At 53.6% G+C, this 10,737-nt stretch overlaps 4 protein-coding genes across 4 annotated transcripts; 1 reads left to right on the forward strand and 3 right to left on the reverse strand.

Annotated features, from left to right (window-relative positions):
• Positions 1-2,075: 2,075 nt before the first annotated feature.
• F5144DRAFT_655856 (uncharacterized protein) lies at positions 2,076-3,409 on the reverse strand (the record flags this gene model as incomplete). Its single annotated transcript, XM_066793141.1, has 3 exons — positions 2,076-2,537; positions 2,596-3,341; positions 3,395-3,409. 3 exons carry the CDS (start codon positions 3,407-3,409, stop codon positions 2,261-2,263), a joined length of 1,038 nt encoding a protein of 345 aa, XP_066639272.1. The 3' UTR covers positions 2,076-2,260.
• A 685-nt stretch (positions 3,410-4,094) lies between these two features.
• Positions 4,095-5,742, reverse strand: F5144DRAFT_332989 (uncharacterized protein). The gene has a single exon (XM_066784137.1). The coding sequence runs from the start codon at positions 5,493-5,495 to the stop codon at positions 4,146-4,148; it is 1,350 nt and encodes a 449-aa protein (XP_066639273.1). The 5' UTR covers positions 5,496-5,742; the 3' UTR covers positions 4,095-4,145.
• Positions 5,743-6,352: 610 nt separating this feature from the next.
• Positions 6,353-8,004, forward strand: F5144DRAFT_333021 (P-loop containing nucleoside triphosphate hydrolase protein). Its single transcript, XM_066784139.1, has 3 exons — positions 6,353-6,604; positions 6,660-7,303; positions 7,354-8,004. The coding sequence occupies exons 1-3, from the start codon at positions 6,471-6,473 to the stop codon at positions 7,743-7,745; spliced, it is 1,170 nt and encodes a 389-aa protein (XP_066639274.1). The 5' UTR covers positions 6,353-6,470; the 3' UTR covers positions 7,746-8,004.
• On the reverse strand, positions 7,944-9,715 carry F5144DRAFT_332992 (uncharacterized protein). The gene has a single exon (XM_066784138.1). The coding sequence runs from the start codon at positions 9,569-9,571 to the stop codon at positions 8,264-8,266; it is 1,308 nt and encodes a 435-aa protein (XP_066639275.1). The 5' UTR covers positions 9,572-9,715; the 3' UTR covers positions 7,944-8,263.
• Positions 9,716-10,737: the final 1,022 nt, after the last annotated feature.

Genomic DNA, 10,737 nt, shown 5'->3' on the forward strand with positions numbered 1-10,737 from the left:
CTCGGCGAGGCGGTGGACTCGGCGAGGGGAATCGGGGCTGGTCGGGTGGGTTGAGTCGAAAAACTAAGGGGCGGGAAGAATGAGAAAGGGAGCGTGTCGACAATCCAGGAATTGACGGTCTCCAGAAAGCACTAAACGCAGCCGCAGCCAACATTCCATCGCGTTGGTTCGCCGTCGTGCTTGTGGGGAAGAGCTGCAATTGGCGTGGGGAACTGGCCAAAGTGGTTGCAGGAAGATTGCTGAGCTCCAGCGTGACTAGAACCCAAAAGGGCTAGCTTCAGCGGGAGGCAGCAGTTGTGTGTGTGGGCCCTTGAACTCCCAGAACTGCCATGCCAGGCGGACCCTAGGACTTTTTTGCTCTTCAATCGACCAAAGAATTCAGCATCATCAATCCATTCCATGGCCATCCAAGCTGTTGGTCAATTGGAATCGCGCCCATTCACCTGCCATGCTGGATAGTGACGAACAGACATCTCCGAGATCCGCGAGTTTTTCTTTCCCTGCGCCTCCAAACATTTTCCTTCTGGTCCTGGTCCCAACCTCTCACAGGCCACTTCACACGCCTGTTTCCAGCAAGGGACGCATGTGCCTGCCAATCAACGGGCCCATCACTCGCACCCAGCATGCTGGAATTGATTCCGAATGCAACCCACTCAGGGGACCCTGAATCGTGGGGTCTGCAACAGAAAGGGGTCCGTCCAATCCCCGATTCGTCCCCCATTCGTGATATCCAGGCCCAACACTCCCGGTGATCGAGAGCTACGAATACCACGCAACTCTGAGAAGTAAGGGATGTGAAGGTTTCGGAATTGAGAGCGATCGTGTGTTAGGTAGCTGGCAATCAGGCAACATCCCTCCCTTGCGTTGCTTCAGCACCCGTCGTCGCCATCGCCCAAGTTTCCATAATGTCACGGATTGGGCCGCATACATGCGGACCAGGGGAAGCGCCCAGAAGGCGCCCGGACCAATCATCAGGGTTAGGACGCACGGCGATCTGGATCGGTGCCAAGAAGGCCATATCCAGGGATAGAGAGGATATGGGCCATAGCAAGTACATCCACCACGGATATACTGCTGTGAAGGCATATCCATAGGAACCTAGATAGTATATAGTCACTCGTTCTGGAGAGCTCTGGGAGTTCTCCAGTTAGCAATCACAACTACAGTTCGCTACAAGCTCACAAGCCTACTGTGACGAACCTGTCCAGGATCCTATCCTGTTAGGGTTCAGCTTCGTTGAAGGTAATCTCTCGAGGATGCTTAGGTTCGGTGCAGCCAAATGGTGCACAACAATAGACTTGTCTCAACAGTAGGCTTGTGAGCTTGTAGCGAACTGTAGTTGTGATTGCTAACTGGAGAACTCCCAGAGCTCTCCAGAACGAGTGACTATATACTATCTGGATCACCATCTTCTCTAAGTGATCCTTGGTGTTGGCTCACCTGGATCACGTCTCGATCCTGGTGATCCGTACGACTGGATCACGATGCCAAGCCTGCCTTAATCGTGATCCCTATCTAATTGATTATCTTAGCGACTGGCTGGGAATGCTCCCCACGCATTCCCATGGCCCTTCATGCGGCCATGACCGTGACACCACCCTAATAGACTTACCAGGCCTCTGTTGTGAGACCCCCACCTCCCGCCAAGGAACTACAGCCCCCGCTCCCCACCAGCGATTCCGTGAACTTCCTCTTGTTGGCCGCCATCCATCCCCGCCATGGGCGAAATGAAACGGGCGACTGACCGCCAAACCATTGGTTTGTTGCAGTTTTCTCTACTCGTTTAGTCACATCCGATGTCGACGGTTTTTTCCTTTGCCTTCAGTCGGCAGTCGGTTGGACATCAGCATCCCGTGCCCTGCAGAAAAGCCCCCCACTCGTTGAGGCGGTCAGACATCCCTGGATCCCGATATGCCCAACTCCAAATGCAGATGTCGACTGACCCCTTGACGAACAGCCACCCGGAAGCCGAAAGAAACTGTATTTTGCTCCATTTGCTTCATTTTTCTCGATTTCTTTCGTTTGACTCTGTTTTCGCTCGTTCATTTTACTTCTTTCCTCCTTGACTTCCCACTTTCCCGAGTTCAGCCTTTTTTCTTTTTGTCTTCTTCTTTTTTTCTTCCTTTTCTTTTTTTGTTGACGGCCACAGAGGATACTCGGCCAAGTTGGCTTCGCAGCAATACGCCAGAGCCCAAACTCCCCTGGAATACTCGTTTTGAGGCATGTTGACCTCTTTTAGCCATCGAGCAAAGCTGCTGGTTTAGTGCAGCACGAGGTCATCAAAAGGAGACCCCTTCCCGGCCGGCTCGCTCCGCACCTTGTCTCTGACCACTTTCCTTGTCAGTTCCATCAGGGCGTCAGCCAATTCCTCGCTTTGCGACAGCTCGCTCCCCGCCTCCGGAATGGCGGGTGCGCAGATGTACTGGCCCGATTTGTCCGTCATGGTCACGCCATAGACCGTGGGGACGGCGCCCTCAAACTGGTCTTTCTTGAACGGTTCAAGGCCATGGGACATAGCCCAACCGCCAAGTGGAAACCTGTGAAGTGGACATTAGCAGACCGCTTGCAAGATTGTGGAGAACCACGGCCACCTACGCCTCAAATATGTCCGTCCTGCTCTGCTTGGAACTCACAAACCCAGGGTGCGTAGCGTTCATCAGCACGTTCGGGTGCCCGTTCCTGGTCACTTTGCGGTCGAAATACCGCGCGTATAAGATCGCTGCCAGCTTGCTCCGCCCGTACTGCTCATTCGGCCCCAGGTCCTTGTTGATCTCGTCGAGGCTGGCGAACTTGATGTCGCTGGGTACTTTGGTGTGCATGTTGCTAGCTTGGTTGCTGATGCGGACAACGCTGCCTTGTTTCGCAGTCTCTTTCATCAGCGGCAACAGATGGCTCGTTAAGATGACGTGGCCCATGTGATTAACGGCCATGTGCCGATCGACGCCATACGAAGTCAACTCGGCCGTCATGATACCCCGTGCAGCGTTGTTGACGAGGATGTCGAGCCGGTCCGTATCGTGATTGATGGCCTCGGCCACCTGTTTAACACGAGGCCAGTCGCTGAGATCACATTGCATCCAAACGGTCCGATCGGCCTTGTCTTGGCCCAGTTCCTTGGCCACGGCGTCTTTGGCGCCCTCGACGACTTCCTTGGATACAGAAAGAATGTATATCTTAGCGATGTTGTGCTTTAACAGGGTGTACGCAACCCCAAAGCCGATGCCTTCGCTGCCCCCGGTGATGACGGCTACTTTTCCCGAGAGGTCCGGGCAATCATCCAATTTGAATTGGTGAGAGCCCAGCTTTGAGGCTGGGCCGGCAAAGTTCTCGGCAATGGTGTTCTAACGAATGATCAACACCCTATCTGCGCCGTACGCTGTGGATGTGAGTGTACCTTGATCTCCTGCATCTTCGGAACAGCCCCAGGGAAGCGCCGCCGAGTTGCCGAAAAGGATCGTCTCGCAAAAGGGCCATTCAAGTATGCAATGGATAGTACGGTCACTGGTCTGAGGCTTCTTATCATTGACGGAGCCGTCCCCAGGCGAATGTGCCTCCTAGGTAACTGGCAGGCCATCGAATTAAAACCGATGATGAATGTAAGATTGGGGTTTGAACATACCTACCAGAAAACCGGGAGTGGGTTATTAAAGCAAGCTTGTATTGAACGATGACGTCTCCAGACCACCAGAATGCCATCATTTCGCCACTCGCCAACCGTGAACAACAGCTACCTTGTTAAAACCTATCAAAACAAAAACTAAGGGGTAATTAAACCTGGTGGGAGAAGGGCTTATACTATTACTAGGTACCCATGCGGCAGACCTCCTTAAACATCAGGACGCAAAGTTTGGCAACACCAAGGTGAGCTCAAATTGGGAAGGTCACTCAATGTCCCCAGTCTTTACATGATTAGGGGATTAGAAGTCAAACAAATTCCAATCTGCCCCGGCCCGATCACGAGGAAGTAGTTCAACGGCAAAAAACTAGAGTAGGAGAAAGCAACTGTTCAGGAGGCGAACGATGCCTATCAACAACAACCCATCAATCAACTACCTTGTTCCGCCTTGAAGGTAGGAGTTTGGAAAAAGTGATGATAATATTCTAGTTCTAACGCGTTCTCTAGTTTGCAACAACACTCAACCGCATTAACAGCCCCCGGTCAACTCCTCTAGAATCTCGTCTATCTTGCCAAACGCGTCCAGGTCCTGGTTTTCCTTCTGCAGCCTGACCACCGTCTCCTTGAACCGGGCGTCGGCCAGCACTTTATCCACGGCGGCGCGGATGGCGTCCGGGGCGGGCTCCTGGGAGCGCAGGTTGACGGCGACGCCGGCCCACTCGGCGCGGGCGGACACCTCGGCCTTGTCGGCCATGGTGCCGGCCAGCACCATGGGCACGCCGTTCATGACGCCCTGCATGAAGCCGCCGTACCCGGCGTTGGACACGAACACGTCCGTGTGCGGCAGCACCGCGTCGTACTCCAGGTAGTCCACCACGATCGCGTTGGCCGGGAGTGCCGCCTGCGTCGCGCCCTCCAACTCCGCGCCCCGATCCCCGAGCGTCGCAATCACGAGCAGGTCCTTGCGTTCCGCGAGCGCGGTGATGGTGGGCAGGATCAGCTCCGTGGGCTTGCGGTGCACGGTGCCCTGGCTGACGAAGACGACCTTCTTCTTGTCTGGGGAGTCGGCGGGAAGGGCGGCGTTGGCGGTGAGAGTGGGCCACCAGGAGGGGGGGACGAAGTGGGGGCCGAGGGGCTTTATGGGAAACCCGCCGATGAAGCGCAGCTTGGGGTCCTGGACGGGATACTCCAGAGTTGCGGAGGTGGCTAGCAGGGTTACGTCGCCAAAGCCCATGGCGCGGCTTAAAATGGGTGTCGTGATGGCTTGGGTGGCGCCGAGGGATTTGTAAAGCGTGTTGTAATGCTCGTTGAGTTCCCCCATCGCTGGCTTCATTGCGTCCGAGATGGACTGCCAGAGGGCTAGATTTTCGGGGGTGGGGTCATAGGGCAGTCCAGGGCCGAAAGGCGGGAAGCTGGCGTCACCGGGAAGGTAGACGCTCGTGTGGAAGTTGATGACTTTGGGCAGAACGGTATACCCCTTTGGCAGGGGTGCGCCGTACAGAAAAGGACCGAGGCCGCCAGAGAAACTCTCATGGAGTATAACGACGTCGCGTTCAGGGTGGTTCCTGCGAACTTGCTCAAGCGTGTCCTTGAGCGCGCGATGGGCGAGCGGAGTTGAGTTGGCAAAGATGTTCTTGAAGTTCCACATCTCGTCGAAGTCAGGCGGCCTCGAAGCAAATACTTCCTCCCAGGCCCACGGGTTTTCGACAAAATGAGCACCTATTTTGTCGGTGGAGGCCTTGAAGTCGGCCCTGGTGATGAAGTATAGCTCATGGCCTTTTTCGATGAGGTATTCCGAAATCCGCATGAGCCCTGCCGTATGGCCAGAGGCAGGGAAGGCCGCCGCCACGATGATGGGCTTTTCCTTGAGGACAGTCATTCTAGCAGGGCAACAGTAGGAATGGGAGGTGATGAGACGGTGAGATAGTGAGACAGTTAGAAGATGAAAGCGCCCAAGAAATGCGTGGCCGGGAGGTTGACTTTTATGTCAACTTCCCCTGCTGAGGATCATGGCGCTGTTTACCACTCGCCAAAATATGAGCCACCCTGCTAGTCCATGCATGTCTTGTGCTGACACACAGCCCGGGAACCCCCATCGCATTCTATTTTTTCGGCTGACATGGCAACTACACTAGGGCAACTAGGGTATGATGGAACAGATTGGATCGCAAATCCGGTTCGGCCGAGACGGTCAAGAAAGTTTCCGGCCGCTGCCCTCGGGGCTCGGCGCAGTCATATCACCGGGTCGGGTTAACAGTCTGGAGAAAGGTTACAACCGTTATGGGGACCCTCTGTCCAAGATAGTGGTATTCAAGTCATCTCTAGGTAGTAATTGGTAATCTATGCTTTGTACGTGCAGTGACTTGTGCCCGAGTTAGGTTGCCAAGCCGCACGCAAGAAATCGAGAAATGGAAGTCAGCAGCAAGTTTGTGGAGCCGCCACGCCGCACCGCAGACGCATCCTTCCAGGTTGCCACGTCCGACAGCATCACGCTGATTTGCGGGATGTTGAGTTGACGCCTCGTTTTCCAAGACCACGTTCCGACTTTGTGATCCAAACAGGCAATCTGGATTCCAGGGGTGTTTGGAACTTTAACGCACATGTGGGAGATAAACTTGGTGAGGTAAGGTAAGTTGGAACCGAAAACGGCACTGCCAAGGCCTGTTTATGTGGCTGCATCTGCATTGGCATTGGGTGATGGTAACTATGTGGCGCAAGTTTAATTGTTCGCGGATCTAGACGCGTCAACCGCGTTTCCCTGCAGCCACATTAACGTCTCCTCCACGACGCGACCTCTCCATCACCAGCCGCCCAGTTTCGAAAACCAACCCCAAAGATCGCCAGAACCGCCAAAATGTCCGACTTCGAAGATGAGATGGACGTGGATGTCCCCGCATCTAAAGACATCAAATTCTCTTCCGACGGCGCATCCAAAGGCAAGCGCAGCGCCGCAAACCTCCCCGTTGAGGCCGAGGACAGCCTGCCATGGTTAGTATGCTGCGAAGTCGATGTCACGCGCTTGTACTGACTTAGGATGGCAAAGGGTTGAGAAATATCGCCCAGTATCCCTCGCGGACGTATCGGGCCACCAAGACATTCTCGCAACCATCAACAAGTTCGTCGACTCGAACCGATTACCCCACCTCCTCCTCTACGGCCCCCCTGGCACTGGCAAGACCTCGACGATTCTCGCCCTCGCCCGCCGTATCTATGGCTCGGAGAACATGCGGCAGATGGTGCTGGAACTCAACGCCTCCGATGACCGCGGTATCGATGTCGTGCGCGAGCAGATCAAGACTTTTGCCTCAACCAAGCAAATATTCACAATGGGCGCCTCGGCGTCGCGGACCGGTATCGCGGGGTTCAAGCTCATCATCCTCGACGAAGCCGACGCAATGACAAACACGGCACAGATGGCTCTCCGCCGAATCATGGAAAAATACACTGCCAACACTCGGTTTTGCATCATCGCCAACTACTCCCACAAACTCAGCCCCGCCCTGCTGTCACGGTGTACGCGATTCCGTTTCAGCCCCCTCAAGGAACAAGATATCCGGGTTTTGGTGGATAAGGTGATCGAGGAGGAGACCGTCAAGATCATTCCCGAGGCGACCGAGGCCCTGGTGCGGTTGAGCAAAGGCGACATGCGTCGGGCGCTGAATGTGTTACAGGCTTGCCACGCGTCAAGTATGATTCACACTCCCAATTGATCCCATATCATGCTAATGGGGTGACAGGCACACCTTTACAACCCCGCGATGCTCCCAAGATACCAGAGAAGGACATCATCCGCGAAACCATCACAACACAGACCATCTACAACTGCGTCGCCGCGCCGCCGCCCGATGCCATCAAGAAGATTCTCGGCACATTGTTGAGCACGAGTGACGTCACATCATGCCTGTCGACCGTCAACACACTCAAGGTGGCCCAGGGGCTGGCGCTCGCAGACATCATCACAGCATTGTCAGAAGAGCTGACCAAGTTGGAAGTGAAGCCGCAGGTCATGATCACCTGGCTGGAGAAGCTTGCCGAGGTTGAGCACAGGGTATCGAGTGGGGCAAACGAGGCGATTCAGACATCTGCTGTGGTGGGAGCGATACGAAACGGTGTTGAGTTGATGGGTTGAGCGAATCTCGCATTCCTAACTAATAGAGGGGATAATAAACTTTCTTCTCAACCACCGCGCATATGATGTCCCCGATCGAGTCTGGATATCATTATGGAAGCAAGTTCTCAGATTAGTACTTTGCAACGGTGGAGTGAGGTATGTCCAGAGTTCTTTAAGCGATGTAAAACGCTATTTCTATATGACCCTACGGCACAATTACCAACTTCGAAACATTACATTTGACTTGAGGTTAACCAAAGAGTACGCTCGTTTTATTGCAATGATATGTTGAAGGATATAAAAAAGGAAAAGAAGGATATATATATAAAAAACAAGAAGAGTATCAAAAGCAACAGATTAGAAGAATATATATGAAAGAACAACAAAAGGAAAAAGAAAAAGGAAAAAGGAAAAAGAGGGCTATTCCCGCAACTCCTCTGGAACGTTAACCCCTTCTCCAATGACGTGACAGAAGACTTCTCCCGACAAGGCCCAACAAGAGCACTCGTCCGTCCCAAGCAGCAGGCTCGAAGACATTAGGTGTATGAGTTCTCGCCTCGCTCGACGCCGCTGGCCCTTTTGCGGCATATTTCCTCCCACGACCGGGCCCCCACATAATCAAATCTCGCGCCCTCTCCGGTCCATTCCCGATGTATCTCAGTGTCGACCCAACTTGAGCTTGGGCCTGTTGGCACATCGGTTCCCTGCCATCCGTGCTCTTGCGCCAAGAGCGAAAGTGCTTCCTCGCTCATGAGGCTAGTACGCCGGGTGCCCCAGTAGGGTTCCGAGAGATCCGGTCTTGGTCCGAAAGCAGCCAGCTCGCGCTCCTCCAGTTTCATGACAAAATGGACCGCCGTATCGAGACTAGTTTCCACGACTTTGACGGAGTCATCAGTCTGGTGGTGGGCGATGATCTCATCTGTGATGCTATCCAACGTGATTGGCGCACTCAAACCCTCCTCGACCCCCGTAAGGACGAGTAAAACACGCATTTCCGAAATGGGTGATGACAGGGCCGAAACCGTGTAAGCCCCGCCGCCCCAGAGCACAACGGCTACGGCTCGGAAAAGTGGCTGCAGCACAAGATATCTCTGTTCGTGGACCATCTCCCAGTCGTAGATACCGATCTCCTTCGCTAGCTCCAGCATCTCGTTGAGGGGCGTTGCGCCATGGAAACGGTCGCCGATCTTGTGCTGGGTGGCTTCGGTATGGGCGCAGATAGCACGGCTCAATGTCGCTGCGAAATGTGCTACCTCGTCGGGAGATTCAGTGGCGAGAGATGCTGGGGGAAAAGGGATGGCTATCACTTGAGCGATAAACTGCCCCCAGTCAATCTCGCTTCGGTACGGCCGAAACCTATGACGTATTCGCAAACTTCCTCTATGGTGGGTGGGATGTTTGGCCGGCTTAGTAAGAGCTAAGGATACGGGCGGGCACAGGGGAGGGGAGGACGGAGGAACGACGACACATGCCCCGGATGCATACCATATGTTGTAAAGGTAGTTGTGGAGCACCACGAATAGTAGATCCAAGTGCTGATGCGAGATCACATTCCAGTTGTTAAGCAGGATATAGATAGGCATCGACTTGTTGCAGCAGCTCTCAATCCCGCACATCCGCATACTAGATATATTGTCGAGGGAAACACGGGGAGGCCCTTGGAACCTGACTGAATACCGGACTATTGTTTCTCGGTGACGCCATTCAAGTTGGGAGCGAAGGATATGATGCAGTTCGTGCCGCGGGACTCTAGAGGGCTGCTTGTTTTCGATTTCGGGTTGTTGCACATCGTTTTTGCGGCTAGATTGTTGCCTGGCAGCTCGGTTTCGGCGTCGTTTTGCCATTTCGCGCGAAAACTTCGCCTGCTCTACGGATTGCCCGGTTGTTTATAAAGGTTTATTGAAGTGAGTAGTGAACTTGAGTGAAGATGTGGCGGTTGTCTGCCGAAGGAGAAGTGGTAGGAACAGGAAGCTTCAATGTTGGGAGGAGGATGCAGCAGTTCGACGCGTCAGAGGTTCAAGTCCTTTGATACCACAGTGCGCACTGAATCAGCGAGTGACTAATCCCGGTTCAAGCATTATCCTTGATCAAACTAGGCCACAGCGGTGCAGCCTTGCGCCGGAACCGCTTGATGTCTCGTTAACCGAGTGACCGTGATGCTATGGATGCGTACGTACTTACCCTACCTAGGCTCCCTTCCAGCCTTTCTCGTCACGATGGAGGTTGGCACAAGCTCTCCTCGCAACACACGAACCAGTTGCTCTTATAAAATATAATTGCCAAGTATCGAGTTCGCCACCAAGCGGGCATCCCCGTGCACGGTGTGGCAAGTACCTAACCTCAGCATCCTTGGGCATTATCATGATTCATTCCCAGATAAGCTGTGTCAACCATTTCATGCACGTGACCTCCGTATCATGTGTGTTTGTTTACTGTCATCTAACATAGATATTCGGGTTATACCTCTTTTTCTTTTTTTGTTTTTTTTTTCGATCCTTTGAGACTTGAATTTCTAAATTATCTTTCGAAGAGAATGATACATTTGTAGGTCCAAGGATCGTGTTTATAACCTAGCAAAGAAAAGAGAAAAGAGAAAAGGAGATAGTCTGGAGGTGTACCGGAATCTCTACCGGCCTCTCCTCGCCCTCGTGGCTGCGCATATATATAATATAATACACCGTTGGGGGGAAAAGGTGTCGGGGCTAAACGGTGATGCCCGGCATGCGACGTGCGTGCTTTTAAACCGACCCCCCGGTCTTTTGGCAAGCGCACGCATTTTCCATCCGCACACTCTCCATCCCGCCAGTTGCTTCCTTTCTTGGATTCGGTGACCAAATCCACCGGCCTTTCCAGGCCACCCTGCCTCCTCAACCACTTGTAGCATGCGCTACAACGCCGCTCGTCTCCGGCCTATCTGAAGTCTCTGCCATCCTCCTCTGGCTTCATGCAATTGGGGTTTTGGTACCGCGTGCCCCTGCTCTCTTTATCTTTATCTGTGTGGGATTGGATT

The sequence above is a fragment of the Chaetomium tenue genome (genome assembly GCF_020726465.1).
Source record: "Chaetomium tenue strain MPI-SDFR-AT-0079 chromosome Unknown F5144scaffold_6, whole genome shotgun sequence".
Lineage (NCBI taxonomy): Eukaryota > Fungi > Ascomycota > Sordariomycetes > Sordariales > Chaetomiaceae > Chaetomium > Chaetomium tenue.